This window comes from Cornus florida, unplaced genomic scaffold (assembly GCF_030987335.1).
Source record: "Cornus florida cultivar Cherokee Brave unplaced genomic scaffold, ASM3098733v1 CherokeeBrave_3.0.0_Hap2_Chr10, whole genome shotgun sequence".
NCBI lineage: Eukaryota > Viridiplantae > Streptophyta > Magnoliopsida > Cornales > Cornaceae > Cornus > Cornus florida.
Window position 1 is genome coordinate 56,119,036 of NW_026775580.1, and position 17,033 is coordinate 56,136,068.

A 17,033-nucleotide genomic window follows, 5' to 3' on the forward strand; every position below is an offset into this window, starting at 1 on the left:
CATTTAATCTGCTAGATTTAATCAATCTTATGATTTGGCCATTATATATATATATATATATATATATATATATATATATATATATATAAAATATATAGCCATAATCAACTGATGAGATTTATAATTAATAGAGATCACAATCCAAACCCTACACCGTTTGTCCACGAATTAATTGAGAATTTAAATTAAAGTTCAAAGTGGTCCTATTTTTTTGCACCTATGATAGTACGCGTATGACTTTAATTTGAAGCATCTTAATTAGTTTGGTACTAAACTTAATTAATGGTAATTGATGATTTTTTGGGCCAGACATTAATAAAAAGAATACAAAGTATAAACTTCAAAGTTATGATGATTATAACTTTTTTGAAGTGAATAGTTGAGTATATGACAAGTTGTGCTATCTAATATGTAAAAATAAATCTACCGTCCAGCAATAAAAGGCCTGTTGCTCTTTAGTTGCTTTTAGTATGCTTCTGTTAAAATATATACACACACACACACACACACACACACTACGGAGTATATAATTTCCATGTCATTAATATAAATAAAGAAATGATTATAGTGGGAGACGCATCTGGAGGGTGGTCTACGACTAGGTTGGGGACATGTAAGCACCCTATTGATGGGGCTCCAGTCACGACTCATGAATATAAACCATCAAAGCATATATCTTACTTTATCACCATACGGCTCTATAAAGCAGTTGCTATACATATGGTTGTTCTGCTTATATGTTTGTGTATACAGTGTATATATTATATATATATGTGTGTGTGTGTGTATATATATATATGTATTTTTTCATAAGCAATGTGAGTTTTTGTTTTTATTTTTATTTTTATTGTCTGAACCCTCGCACTATTCTTAAACACTTGAACCACATCTTGCCGTTTAAAAATAGAAAATGTACTAGATGATGTAAATTAGTACTTAAACACATTTCTTTTTGGGTAATTTAATACTTTACACATTTCTAGCTACCTGCACAATACAACAACTTCTCATAAAATTCCTAAAAGGAAAAAGGAAAAGCTCATTAAATTAATTGCTAGCGCATTTGCTACACAATATGCTAATTGGATTGTTGTCCAAGTTTAGCTCTCCTCAAAGCCCCCGTCTCTCTCTCTCTCTCTCTCTCTCTCTCTATACACACACACACACACACACACATTTAAAGAGAGAAGAAAGTGCTATCATCAGCATGTTCACAAAGCCCCTCTCTCTCTCTATATATACACACACACATATAAAGAGAGAAGAAAGTGCTATCATCAGCATGCTCACAGATGAGCTTTGCTCGATGCGAATGAACGCCTTTCAACTCAATGATTTGATATCAAAACTGTGAAGATTTGTCTTTCAATCCAATGGTTAAGAAAAAAAGCTGATTAGAGCGTCCTTTTGATAGTCTCTCCTTCATTTAGAATATTAAATAAAAATATAATAATGCATTAAGAGAGTTCCAACTCTTCATATTTAATCACAATCTACATAATTGAAACGTAATTTTTGAAATATGTAAAAAGTTAAATAAATTATTTAATATATTTTTCAATTCGCAGTTAAAAATAAAGAACTCTTATTACCCGAAGGTCCACTTAATAACATTACTTTTATGTAATAAAGCATATAGCTACATGTTTAGAATTTACATATATATATATATATATATATATATATATATATATATTTTTTTTTTTCCCTCTCCTTGGTACGAAATGCATATAGAAGATTTTTATTTTATTTTATTATTATTAATTTTTTTTTCAAAAAGTTAAAGGTTCATAGAAGTTGTTGCAAGATAAACTCCAATCGTTGAAAAAAGTTGCTGTATTATTATTATTATCTCCGACTACGCACACAAGTACGTAAAATTCGGAAGAAGAAAAAGCAGAAAAAGGTAAAAGCCCACCAACAATTCTCTTCATCTGTTCTATTATTATACATCCCACATCCTATGTGATTCCACGCATGCGTATGTCATCTATACAATACACATCACATATATATATATATATTAATATTAGATGTCATTACTCATTGCGATCTTGGTTAATAGAGAGAGAGAGGAAGCTTCCTTTGGTCAACCTTAGAGGACATAGAGAGATGGGAATTTTTCATATATAGTTCCACAGTTTAGATTCGTTTTCTCTGCATCATTCCTTCCTTTGATTCAACTCTTTCCCCTCCATAAGAATTCTCCATACCCTTTATTTTTTCTCCACTTGTTCCAACATATATCTCAATACTTTGTCCTAGTTCTTCATGATCACTAGGTTTTACAAAATGGGTTTAGAAGATGTTTGTAACACTGGCCTTAGTCTTAGCTTAGGTTCTCTTGATCACAGGCCCGAGAATCATTTGCTTCATCATCAAAATAAGAAGAAATCGTCACTAAAATCCGATGATCATCCCTTGTTATTTCCATCTCTTGCACTCGGCTTATCATCAAATGAAACATATCGAACAGCTCTAAAAATCGATGTGAGTAAAGTGCACGGCGAAGCCACGACTGTTTTGCAACGACAGGCCTCTTTGCTGAGTGCAGTATCATCATATTCTAACTCCAGTATGAAGAAGGAGAGAGTTGACCTAAGTGGTGAAGAGATAGAGATGGAGGTAGAGAAAGTCTCTTCAAAGTTGAGTGATGATCATGATCATGATCATGATCAAGAATATGAGGAGGGTAGTGCAAGGAAGAAACTTAGACTCACCAAAGAACAGTCTCTTGTTCTAGAGGACAACTTCAAAGAACACAGCACTCTCAATCCTGTATAGTACTACACTCTTTCTCAAGCTTCAATTTATCTCTAATATTAGATAATTTTGTTGAGTTTAGAATATAATGAGAGACTCACTGACCTAATTTGAATTTGTATCCTTTTCCTTTTTTGAATTATCGTGATCAGAAACAAAAGCAGACCTTAGCAGAACAGCTGAATCTACGGCCACGACAAGTAGAAGTTTGGTTTCAGAACAGGAGAGCAAGGTACACACACACACACACACACACACACACACACACACACACAGATTTACTAATTATATATAGCACCCTTCAAGAGTTATCATGTCTATTCACACACTACAATATTGTCTCTAACAAAGATCGAACAATTAATCAACTTTTTCTTTGGGGGAAAAGAGATCATACCATTTAAACTGATATCCTACCCTATTGGTTATTGGATATGTTTGGTCATAATATGAAATATATATGTGTGTGTGTGTGTGTGTGTGTGAATGTACGTTTATTGAATATTTTTCATTTTGTTTAAATAAAAAATGGATACAGGACTAAGATGAAGCAAACTGAAGTAGATTGTGAGGTATTGAAGAAGTGTTGTGAAGCACTAAGAGATGAGAACAGAAGGCTACAGAAGGAGCTGCATGAACTCAAAGCACTGAAACCGATGGCTTCTTGTTATATGCAACTTCCAGCTGCCACCCTTACCGTGTGCCCATCCTGTGAGAGAATTGGTGGCAGTGGCAGTGGCGAAAGCACGTCTAAAAAGCCTTTCCCAATCAGAACAAGGCCTCAGTTTTACAATTCCTTTAGCCATCCATCAGCAGCTTTCTAGGAAAATTACCATGCCAGAACATCTTTTTTCCGTTCGAGGCTTTGGATTCCCTCTAAAATATGAATTTTGTAAGCGTAGCTCCCTTTCTCTAGATCTATGTGTTGTACATAGATATGTTAGTGAATCTTTAATCTATGAAAGGACGTTTTTTTTTTTTTTTTTTTTTTTTTTTTTTTTTTTCTGTCATTTTTTTTTTCCCTTTAATTTGGTAAAAGTGAAAATATTATAAGGGCATACCCCTGAGAACATGTGTATGAAGCTACAAGAATCAGACAGAAAACTGAGGAAAGGCAAAGGCCAATTAACAAGGCAAAAGCCAACCCCAACAAACTGGAACCCTGCAAGAAGGACAAAGAGTACAAACAAGAGCACAAAGCACTAGCTGCCATAAGGCACTTCTCCAAGCTCCATGTGGAGCCTATAGATCTAGCTGCTTAGCAATCTTGAACTCTGATAAAGAGAAGCCTGCTTCTGATACTATATAACAGTGGAAGAAAGAAAGCTTTAGACTGAAGACATTATTATTCCTTTCCCTCCATATGCTGTAAACAAACAACTGCAAAAGTTAGCTTGTTAACAAAAACTTTGATTCAATTAGATTGAGAAGGGCAATGGGCTGAATACCAGGAAATCAATGAAAGGCTTTTAGGTGGGACAAGCTAACTTTTCCAAATGGAATGAAAAAAAAGGGCAATAAAAAAGAGGTTGCCATGAGATTCAGCTGCACAAGAGCAGAGGGGGAAAATTAATGATGGGGATGTACAAGTAAGCTTGGGACTTGTTGTCTCTGGTAGGGAGTTTGGGATAGGAAGCCAAAGAAAAAAGGAATGCCTTGGAATTAATGAGAGGCTTAAACCAAACAAGATTAAACTAATGGACTTGAGGGGATTGAGGAATCAAGGAAGAGATGGTATGGGGAAGGAGAAGGAACCGGATGGAGATGGAATCCAATTCTTTGTATCGTTAGTGGACAAGTCAGGAAGTGGGATGAGACAAGGATCCCTAGAGGTCCTGCAGCAATCTAACCAAATAGGGTCAGAAGTTCCATGAACCATGCTAAATAAGGCTATTGAGTTTGGCAATATATGTGTGCCGAAGAGGGAGGAAGCTATAAAGCAAGGATAAGTCTTTGGTTTAGAGGGCATAAAGGTAGGGCTGTAACTCGAGCAGGTTGGGCGGGTTTAAGGTATAACTTGAGTCCAACTTACCATATAAAATGCTAAACCCAAACCCAATCCTAACCTTATCTTCAATCCCAACTACTCAACCCAAGCCCAACCAATCTTTCTATTTTTAAATTCAGGCTTGCAACTCGGGCTTAGATTCCAGGCTAAAAATTCAGGTTAATTCGGGTTACTCATATGACAAATATTCACACCGAAAATTTAATATGATCTTGAATTAATTTTAGATTAAATTAGTCGTAAAGAAAAAAAAGTTTAAAGACATTTTATAAATTTTTAATAAATTACAAACAAATTATTAGAAAAATTAATTTTTCTAAATATTAATATACAATAAGTTAAAATTTAACAAATGAAGTTGAAAAGAAAAAAGGTAATCATAGTTTAATTATTATATATAATGTATTTAAAATTAAAAATATATATGAAAATAATATTATAATTTGGGTTCGGGTTTGCTAGGATTGCTAGCAACTCAACCTAGACCCAACCCTAATTAAATTCAGATTGAGAGTTTTCAACTTAAGCACAACCCTAATCGTAAAAATGATTGCCCAAGCCCACGAAAAATTGAGCTGGGCTCGGGTTAGGTTTGGGTTGCCCAACCCAAATTGCACCCTTACCTAAAGGTTAAATCATAGGTGGGCATTGCTTGTTAGCTGTAGTTTTAACCAAATATTTTGTGTATAGAGAAGAAGAATGAATGAAGAAGCAAATACTTTTCTTATTGTATTGAATTGATTTCTACTACAAATGCCTTGGACAATATGTAGAGTCTTCTCAAAGACCATTAAACTTTCCATACATGCACACAATTGAAACATGTACACATTTTGTATAAGCCCAAAAGACATAATGAACATAACATTAATTTAATTTTAACACTTCCCCTTCATGCCATGTTGTGACACCCAACAACTTTCTAAAGTATTCAAACTTATTTTTTAGAAGTGCTTTGGTGAAGATGTTAGCAACTTGGTCTTCGATCCTACAATACTTGAGTTGAATCTCTTCATCCTCTACGACTGATAAGTGCTTAAATGTTGCACATTTCAGCACCTAAGTTAGGGGGTATTTCAATCCTTGCATTTATCTTACTTTCATGTTTTAGTCCTAATTTATGTTTATGTGTATTTCAGGATAATAAAGTTAAAATGAGCTAAGAATGATCCACTATGGCCTTTTGGAGTCAAGCCAGAATATCGGGACAACATTTAGAAGGAAGCAAGGATGCAGCAGTGCGTTGCATCCGGACGCCATATCCTGCGTCCGGACACAAGACTTTTATATTTGGCGTCCGGACGCCAAATGTTGCGTCCGGACGACATGCTACTAGCAGCAAATTTAGTTACGGGATTGACTTGTTTTTATGGCTACAGGTTTTGACTTATTAGGCTTATTTTTGTAAATTATTGCCTCCAATACGGTTTTGGACTTAAGGAAACAAGCCCATTATTTTTAGGGTTAGTTTTGCATTATTTTAATAGTTTAATTTTTATTATTTTGTTATTCTGAATGAATATATCGTTCTCTCTGGAAAACACGAAAGAGGAGAAAAAGCTAAGGTTTTGAGAAAAAGTACAGAGAAGAAGAAGAAGGGCAAAGATGATAAAGAAAAGGATGGAGATTGTTCCGTCTTCGAATCCATCAACCATGAGTGGTTAATTCTTTAACTTTGGGTTGGATAAACCTTAAGTATGTTACCTATTCTCTTTCTCTTTTCACTTTTTGGGGATGAATTTGTGTAATTAGTGTATAGTCTTGAATATTATGAATTAAATTCTTCCAATTGATTATCTGTATTAATCTCATGTTGTCTTATGTGTGGTTGATTGATAAACAAATTTTACACTTGAATTCTTTGTTAATTAATTCTTGTGATGGCTATACATTGAATTGATTAGTTGTAATTGTATTTCAAATTGATGAAAAATACTTCTATTTGATGGATGGCACTATATGTTTAGGTTAATTCATTATCTAATTAGTTTTAATTTCATGTTTAATTAGTTTAATTGTAATTTAATTAATTATTAGGTAAGTAGACCATTCATACTTGTGTTTGAATTCCATGCTCTTTGTCACAAATGCATTACCCACTTGATTGATGTATGTTAAAATTGTAACTTGAATTGATGAGTCATGCTTTGGATTGGTGGATTATACTACACCTAGTTTAATTGTCATTAAGTAGGTAATTCAAGCTTGAATTGATGATTCATACTTTTCTTCACAAATGTTAGCTACATTAGAATTACATAGTATTATTTCCCCAATTAGTTGAAAGTTAGTGAGTTAGGGAATGTACTTAGTGGTGAATCATATAACTTAAGTCTCTTTCTTAATTTTTAAAGTCTATTATTTTATTGCAAGTATTTAAATTAAAATTAATTCTAATCACAAAACAAACCTCTCTTTAGCAATCACACAAGCACTAAAGTAGAATTCAATTCTAAAAACCAATATTTGTTTAGATCTTTTGGGACGATCCCTACTCGCTTCATACTCCATAGCATAAGTGTTTAGTGGTTTTATAAATTATAAAGTATGATGCCCACTTGACATTATTTCTAAACCTAAAGTGTTGTGCATTATTTTGTGCACATGCTCGGTCGCATCAACGACCTCTCTAATAAAGTGATGCTTGATTGCAATGTGCCTTGTGCGACTATAGAAGACGAGATTATTTGCCATAGCAATTGCGGATTTGTTGTCGTATAAAATTGGAGTAGCTTCTCCTTACTTCTCACCAACATCTTTAAAAATTCTTCTTAGCCATATTGCTTGTAACGCTGCCAATGATGCTGAAATATATTCAGCCTTGGTAAAAGATTGCGCCACCATTTCTTACTTCTTGGATGCCGATGAAAATACACATGAACCAAGAGAGAATGTATAACCGGAAGTGCTTCTCATATCATCAACACATCTGGCCCAATCACTATCACAAATACTATAACTTTGCATCAACATTTTGCTCATACAAGATGCCAAAATCAAGTGTACCTTATATATATATATCTCAACACCCTCTTGGCTGCTCCAAAATGAATTTGGCTTGGATTATGCATAAACTGAGATAATAAGCTTATAACATACATAATGTCGGGTTTCATAGGTAGTGTGGAGCTTGATGGATACTGTACACTAAGGCCCAACTCTACGATTTTTTATTTTTTTAGGGGGGGTTATTTTGGTAATTTTTGCACTTGTAATGTTGCTCTAGTACGAGGGTATTTATTCATTCTGAACTCTTTATATCCGCTATTGTTTTGATTATCATAGTGAAATCTCTGCAACCGTTGGGCGTAGCCCTAGATTTTTGGTGAACCAAGTAAAATATGTGTGTTCTTATTATGTTTGTTAGATCTCTTTTCTTGCATTTTTTTTTTAATTTCGCAACAACTGGTATCGGAGCTATTAGGTTCGAGTGGGAGCGATGGGTACAAAAGAAGGAAAGATCAAGATCGACAAGTTCAATGGTATAGATTTCGAGTTCTGAAAGATGTGGATTAAGGATTATTTGTATTAGAAAAAGTTGTATCAACCTCTTTCTGTAGCAAAACTAGAAGAGATGAAGGTTGATGATTGGGCCCTTCTTAATCGGTAGGCACTAGGGCTAATTCATTATCGCATAACGTTGCCTTAAACATAGCAAATAAGACAACAATAGTAGGTTTGATGGCTGCCCTTTCAAATATTTATGAGAATCCCACTTCATCTAACAAAGTATATTTGATACGGCGATTATTCAACCTTAAGAATGTTTAAAGGCGCTTCAGTGATTGACCATCTGAACGAGTTTAACATTGTTATAACTCAGTTAAGCTCTATAAAGATCGAGTTTGATGATGAGGTTAAGGTGCTGCTTCTCTTATCCTTTTTGCCAGAAAGCTATAACGATACTATTACAACAGTGAATAGTTTTTTAGGGAAGATAATGTTTAGGATTTGATTCTCAGTGAAGATATTCACAGAAGGGAAAATAGGGGAATCATCTGGATCTGCTTTGAATTCTGAGGGCAGAGGAAAAACTTCTGAAAGATCAGACTTGGATGCAGTAAATCCAAATCTAGACATAGACACAATTCGAAGATTACGACTTGCTGGAATTGTGGAAAGAATGGGCATTTAAGGTATGAGTGTCAAGCACCAAAGAAGAAGAGCGAAAGAAAACATGAATATGTAAACGTCGTCAGAGAAAAGGTTGTTGATGGTATAATTATGAGTATAGATAGTCTGGTTTAGTCTTAGGTTCTAAACTCAGGTGCATCATTCCATTCCACCCCTCATCGTGAAATTATAGAGAACTATGTTAGTGGTGATTTCAGAAAGGTTTATCTGGCTACTGATGAGCCTTTAAATATTATAGGTAATGGTGATGTTCAAATCAGGCAACCTAATGGGGTTGTATGGAAGATTCAGAATGTGAGGTATGTTCCTGGCTTAAAGATAAATTTGATCTATATGGGACAACTTAATGACGATGTGCATACAGTTAACTTCGTACATGGTTTGTGGAAAATCACCAAGGAAACCTTGGTCGTGGCTTATAGAAATAAGACGGATACTCTGTACATGACAACAAACACAAAGAATGTCATTGCTATTGCTGATACAGGCATAGATTCAAACTTGTGGCATTGTAGGCTGGGTTATAAGAGTAAGAATAGGATAAAGGTATTTCTGTCAAAAGGAAAACTGTCAGGTATTAAATCAATTGAAATTGGTTTGTGTAAGGACTGTATCTTTGGAAAATAGAAGAGAGTCAGTTTTTCAAAAGCTGGCAGGACACCTAAGAAATAAAAATTAGAGTTGGTTCATACAGACGTGTGGGAGCCTTCTCTAGTTTCATCTTTTGGTGACTCATTGTATTATGTTACCTTTATCGATAATTGTACGAGAAAGGTATGGATTTATTTAAAAATAAATAAATCTGAAGTATATGACACTTTCAAGAAATGGAAAGCCATGGTGGAGAATGAGATAGGCTTGAAGGCGAATTGGTGGTGAGCATGAAGACAGAGGCTTTAAAGAGTTTTGTGCTATTAATAGGATTAAAATGGAAAAGACTGTTCGTAAAACCCTGCAACAGAATAGGGTTGCAGAATGCATGAATAAAACCTTGAATGAGTGTGCTATGAGGGTACATGTTGAATTGTTCAACATGTTTTGGGTTGATGCAGTTAACACTGCTGCATACTTAATTAATCGGGGACCTATTATTCCTTTGGATAGAGGCTTACCAAGGAGGCTTAGAGTGGAAAAGAGATAAATCTTTTGCATCTGAAAGTGTTTGGCTATATTTCGTATGTGCATATAAGTTCTAATGCTAGAAGTAAGCTAGATCCAAAGTCCAAAAAATGTACTTTTATTGGGTATGGCACTGATGAGTTTGGCTATCAGTTTTGGGATGATCAAAACTAGAAGATAATTAGAAGCAGAGATATCGTATTCAATGAGAAAGTAATGTATAAGGACATGTTAGCAATAAATTTTGCTAATGCAGGTGTTCATGCTGAAAAGGATAAGTATGTTGATTTAGAGAAAATCTCTGAGGAAGATGTGCAGAGGAGAGTTCAGAACAATCCAGAAAATATAGTTCCAAGGGTGGAACAAGGCACACATACTACCATATTGAGACGGTCCTCTAGATTTTCTAAACCGACACAACATTTTTCGCCTTATTTACACTATTTGTTGTTGTTTGATAGTGGTGAATTAGAGAGTTATGATGAAGCAGTGCATGTTGGTGATTCAACCAAGTGGGAGTCAGCTATACGTGATGAGATGGACTCACTCATGTCAAATCAGATATGGGAGTTAACTAAACTACCAAAGGGCAAAAAGGCTTTACATAACAAGTGGGTTTATAGAATCAAAGAAGAACATAATGGTAACAAGCGTTACAAAACTAGATTGGTTGTGAAGGGATTTTAGCAAAAACATGGTGTGCCTACATTGAGATTTTATCCTCGGTTGTGAAGTTTACTACAATCAGATTGGTGCTTGGAATTGTGGTTGCAGAAAATTTGCATTTTGAGCAGTTAGATATGAAAACTACCTTTCTCCATGGTGATTTGGACGAAGATATTTACATGAGACAACCACAGGGATTCACAGTGCTAGAAAAGCAGGGTTTGGTATACAAGCCCAAAAAGAGCTTGTATGGTTTAAAGCAGGCCCCGAGACAGTGTTACAAGAAGTTTGATGGATTCATGTACAGTAATGGTTTCACGAGATGCTATGTAGATCATTGCTGTTATGTTAAGAGGTTTGACAATAGCTACATTATCTTACTATTATATGTTGATGATATGTTGGTTGCTGGGTCAAGTCTCAAAAAGATTAAAAACCTAAAGAAACAGTTGTTTGAGCATTTTGTGATGAAAGATTTAGGTGAAACAAAACAAATTCTTAGTATGAGGATTTCCAAAGATAGAGTGGGTGGTACTCTGAAGCTGTCACAAGCAGAGTGTAGGTGCATAAAATCTCGGACTAAACACTATGGTTCAATTTGAGAGACTCGATGCTCAAACACTTAAGAAGAAAGAAAATAATTGTTGAAAAATATTATAAATTGAGAACATGGGCTTATAGGTCGAGAATGGCTTAACTTTTATTTAGGTCTTGCCCCCACATTAATATGCGTACAAAAGAGATCATCTTGGAACGTATCATGGATTTTTCATTTTTGAAGCTTAATCAATCCCAGATTCTATGCCATCCGTTATGTATTCGTTACTTATGATCGTGGTAGTCAAGGCTTTGCATTAGGCCTTCTAGGCTTGGCGCTATTTTGTGGGCCAAATTGGTGTTTGAAGCTTTCCTTTACCCCCTTGCTTGATCATTTGGTTTGGGCTTCCATTTTTGGGCCTGATTTTCACAGTTAACTTATTCACTTGGTTGAATGCACGTGGAGCTTCATGATTGGTGGGAAAATGTCACTCCACACTTTGCCCCCAATTCCTTTTATGAATCATATTTGTATAAGAAATTGTAATAATTTTTGGAAGTGGAGCAGTTTGTGTTGAGGTTAATGCTCATCATTACTATTCTGGAGTTCCGCATCTTGGGGTATCGTGTCGCCGCCTCTTCATTGCACGTCTGGTGCCTATATATGTGCCAATTTTGTCACCTTGAGGGTTTGTACTTGCAAAAATTCCTTCCTCAAAAATTGCATCTCCAGTCGTTCCGGTCACCTCTCATCGTTAAGGTTAGATTTTTTCTCCCTTGATTTTTTTCCTTTTTTCTTTTCCTCGTTCTATCCTTCCACCATGAGTCAAGAAAGTAGTGATCATACCCCTAGTGCTAGGATGTTTGATTCTGCGTTGAGATTGCTAGGGGTTAGCATGAGTGCCTCGAGTTCTGTTGAGGGTCCTCTAATTCTTCTTGTGGACATTGTGGAGAGGAAATCTATTTATGTTTTTTAATTGTGAAAAAAGAATAGGATTCCCAAAGACGTTACCCTAGAAGAATACCCATATGATCTGAATTTTAGTACTGGTGAAAGGTTGGGGGATGATGAGATGCTCTTCTCTGCTAGTCATCTGTCTACTTTTAGGTTTCTTTTAAATCTTATCTACCTTTGGGTCCTTTCGTGTTGAACCAACAGGGGGGTGAATTGGTTAAAACTTTACCTTCAAAATTTTTCTCAAGACAACTAAACAAGTATTCAAAGTGTAGACAAGCAGGGTTTACAAGGAAACCTTCTTAACTATGGAAAACCTTGGTTCTTGGCCATAGCCAATATGCAATCCACTACTAGCTGTATGTATCTTGTTACACACTCAGCTATCTCACTCTCTGCACACACCCAGCACTAAAATAGATACTAGTTTTCACAACCAATACACACACTAGTGCACCACAGTGCATACAAGCAATCCCCCTGTCCTAAGCAACCTTGCTTGGATCAAATAAGCTCTCATAGCTCACCACACACACCATTACAGATGAGAATAAGTATAAACAAGTCTTTCTAACAAGTAGTGCAAGCTGGACACCTTGGAACTCCAAGTTACTGCCTCAAAACAACAATCTACTGCAATTAGGGTTTGAGGGGTAAAACGGGAATTTCTTTTCTAGATCAATTCACCAGCACCTTACACAGTCTTCTTTCAATGTTGTACTCATGTTTATAGCTTAAAACAATCAAATATATCATAAGTATATAACCAGGTTCATTCACAGTCCCTAATTCAGCACAATGCAGCTTAAGCCTTAGGGCTTGAACACTCAAAATCAAGGCATACCATATTTCTGTCACAAGACCAACTTTAACAATCTTGATTAATCAAAATATACTTGCTAGTAGTTTAATAACTCAAGGAATAACTAAGTATGACAAATCAGTACTTGAATCCAAGATTAAACCAGAAAATAAGCTCAACAAGTGATCTTATAGCTCAAATTCATTTCAGCATGTTTTTAAGATAAACTCAGTACTGAGTAAGTGTAATTAGTTGAATTATACCCGTGTCAACCCTCAGAGAAGACTACATCATCTTGAATCATAAACTCACTACTTAATCCATTCTTGCACCAGTAAAATTGACAGCAACAACATCTTCTCAGCAAATACTCTAACATGACATGATTCCGTGTGTTTTTCTAGCATGGATCATCATCCGAATGCTTAGAAAAACTTATTCATTCAAAGCTCTCGAGATAATATCAGCTGCAGCTCACTTTTTCAATATTTATAAGGCTTAAACCCTAAAAGTCACTATAACAACATATTTATAGTGACACTGAATTCCACAAGGCCTCACACACCAAGGATATATACTTGTCACCTCTAGCCAATGATTCAGAGAGCATATTTCAAATATTTTTAGATGAGAGGACCACTCACAGCAAGCCACCTCAGCAATTTTGTCAGTATGCACACCTGAATTCATACACACACATTGCAAGACTGTAAATTGCATTTTCCTCTAGACTTAGCCTACAAGAAATGTAATATTCTTGTATATACCATCTCTCTAGGACCACTGGGATGTGCAACACACTTGAATGCAAATGAAAAGGACCAAAATACCTTTGTAACAAATTAACTCCTTCACAGCTAGTGGGTAGTCCTGAAGCTGTATATTTCACAATATATGCTCAATCAAGGCTATCTAGAGTAATACAACTACCTAAACAAACGTATATCAGTGAATTACAATTGAGAAAAGACCATAGTACCCCTATGAGCACCTGTAGCTAAAATTAAAATATTGAACCTTCACTGTCATAGTGATTTTAATCACAACAGGCTGAAACATTGCAATGCACTATTATAGACCACTGAGAACAATGTGATACAAGGTAGTAAATGATAATACAACCCTTGGACCTTATTTCAACACACAATGTAGATAGAATTCAAGCTTGAAGCAACTGGAAATAATGCTTTTTGACATTAAAAAGGCAAACATTCCTTAGGATAACTTAGGACCAACATTTTCGTTCTAAATTTGGCCCCTCTTCAAGTGAACCCTTACTTCTTCTGTATTCTATCTTACCTTTTGGCTTTGAATCAGACCCGGGGGCAGTCTTTGAACCTTGTGGATTTTATCTTCTACTATTCAGTAAATGAAATAAAAGGTGAAGAGGGTAGGTATCACTTTCACTCTAGAATGGGTAAGGCCTATTCTATGGTCTTTATACCTCTAACAAGGAGTGGAAGAAAAAGATTGTTAAGGTTGGGGGTGCCTGACGCTATTCCTTTACTCAGGATTTCCCCATTCGGGCGAGCTTTCATACCCCCTCTATCCCTGTGTTCAATGACTCGGGCAAGTTTTCTTGCTTTGTTTGTGTGGTAAGCACTTCTGTTATATTTATGATTTCTTGGATCATGAAACTAATCTGTTTCCCTTTAAATTTGCAGACATTAGGCTCGAGTACTTACAATCAAAAGTTAAGGATAATATCCCTTCGACAAAACTCCTTCTTTCCTCTTCTCTTCTTAAGGCGATATCTAGGAATCTTTGGTCATCCAAGATCCCATAGAGCCCATTGATCTTAATGCTTCTGATCTTGAGGTTAAATCCATTTCTTTTGTTCACCCCACTTTCTTTGAATCTGCCATAAAATTCACTCCTCCTAGGTCTCGTACGTTAAAGAAGGAAAATAAGGTAGCTACCAAGCTGGCTTAGGAGTGAAAAAATGTGCTCCTTAAGGCAAGTAGAAGTTCTACTCCCTAGAAGCAAAAGAGAGTTTTTACCGAGCTGGTGCTCAAGCGTCAATTGTCGAAGGATGCCCCTAACCTCAAGCGTACCAAGCTTATGGTTGGGGCTTTCAAAGATAAGTATGCCCTCTTTAGGGTTATTGCCGTTGTTGGCCTCACTGGCTGTGATTTTGCTTGGTCTACCAAACATTGAGCCCCTGAGATGCTAAAGGCTGATGGCTCAGCCATTATTGTTGGAGACTCTAGGGCTGAGAACCCAAAGGTTATGATGGGCTTGGCCAGAGGGATATGGCCGCCCAGGGATGAAATTATTCAGCAACAAATGAGTGTTGAATATTTCCTCTCCCTAGCCCCTCAATCCATCATGGAGGTACAGGTTCCTTATGAGCGTTGAATATTGCATACTCGAGCCCCTAAATACGCATATGTTAAGACCTAAAGTGATAATTCTATCCAGTTTTAGACTGATTTATGTTTATTTCATATTTTTAGGTCTTTTCCCAAAGAAATGGTTAAAACCGAGCTTTTATGATGAAAAGACTGACATTGAAGATTACATAGTCATTGCCGGTCATTTGAAGCAAGTCCAGAGTAAAAATGGTGATTTTAGAAAAGTCCAAGTGTCAAGGCTCGAGCCTATATTCCTAAGGCTCGAGCCACAAGTCAAGACAGAATAAGATTTCCAACTAAAGCAAAAAGGCTCGAGCCATACGTAAGGTGATCGATCCTTTGCAAAGGTGCTCGAACCCAAATTATGTTGGAAATATGAAGAGACATTTTGGAAGATCTATGTTGCCAAACCTTGAGCCAAAGTCAAAAGGCTCGAGCCATACTTCCAAGGCTCGAGCCTTAGAGACAGTGATCGAGCTCCATGAAGATTTATTCCCATAATATTCTAAGTGTTAAAGAAAAAGACGCTTAAGAAAGTATTTGATGAAATTTGACTAAGTGTTGAAGATGGTGTTCGAGCCTTTTCCCAAAAGGATCGAGCCTAAGCCAAAATGCTTGAGCCATACCTTCTAGGCTTGAGCCTTAGTTGATTAGTCAGACTTATCAGGTGTAGGATTTATTTTAATTAAGTCATTTGTTATCCCAGATAGGCCAAGATTACCCCAGAAGACCTAAAAGCCCGTCCAACCCTTATTAAAAGTTAATTCTTCTATAAAAGGAGGAACAAGGCCACAGATCAGACATCCATTCTCTTAGTTATTTTCTCTCAATTAGTGGCGGCTTTTAGGGTTTCAAAGGTGGAGATCCCAAGAGGAGAATTGCAGTCCATGGCGATGAAGACTACGACAACACAGATGATATCCTGCGTCGTCATGAGTAGCTAATTCCTCTTTTTGGGCTAAATTTGAGTATTATGGTTTGATCATTCTTAACTTTGGGGATTTTTATATTTATGTATCTTGATTGTGTAATGATGAACAACTGATTATGGATCAGTTGGTGTTTTAATGAAATAATGATTTTTAAATGATTATTACCTTGTCTTAGATATAATTTTTCTTAAATTGTTCCTAACCTGTTCTTATTGTACGGTATTAGTGGATGCCTATCGGACATAAGAATGGAGATTATGCAATGGTGTTCAAACGTTTTTCATGAATCAATGTTTTCATAATCTATGCCTAGGGAAGATGAGTTATATAGCAATATTAGATTAAAAGTAGGTAGGTAGATAATTTGTGCTAACCGAAGATAGGTTATAGTTAGTTGAAGTTCATGGAACATCTTTCTTTAAAACCAGAATTAAATGAATGTTATTGAGTTTAATTTATATGATACATAAACTGTGAAATCCCAAAGTTGAATAGTTGACCATAATATGAGATTTGTGGTGAAGTCAATCCCTAAGACTTTCTCTCTCTTGATCTTATCTTTAATTTAGTTTAATTTTCTTTTTATGTTCGTGACAAACAAACAAAACAATCAATCTCTTTCCTTGAATCAAAGTAATATTAATTGGATGCATAAATAAACTAGGACAATCTCTATAGTTCGACACCCTTAATATAACCCTATTCTGCAAAGATTCACGCTATTGCGAGTGGTTATAATTTGGTACACTTTAGTTCCCCCTTC

At 35.7% G+C, this 17,033-nt stretch overlaps 1 protein-coding gene across 1 annotated transcript; it reads left to right on the forward strand.

Moving 5' to 3' along the window:
• The first annotated feature begins 2,057 nt into the window (after positions 1-2,057).
• Positions 2,058-3,744, forward strand: LOC132279342 (homeobox-leucine zipper protein HAT22-like). Its single transcript, XM_059781299.1, has 3 exons — positions 2,058-2,778; positions 2,916-2,995; positions 3,302-3,744. Exons 1-3 carry the CDS (start codon positions 2,272-2,274, stop codon positions 3,585-3,587), a joined length of 873 nt encoding a protein of 290 aa, XP_059637282.1. The 5' UTR covers positions 2,058-2,271; the 3' UTR covers positions 3,588-3,744.
• The last annotated feature ends 13,289 nt before the right edge of the window (positions 3,745-17,033 follow it).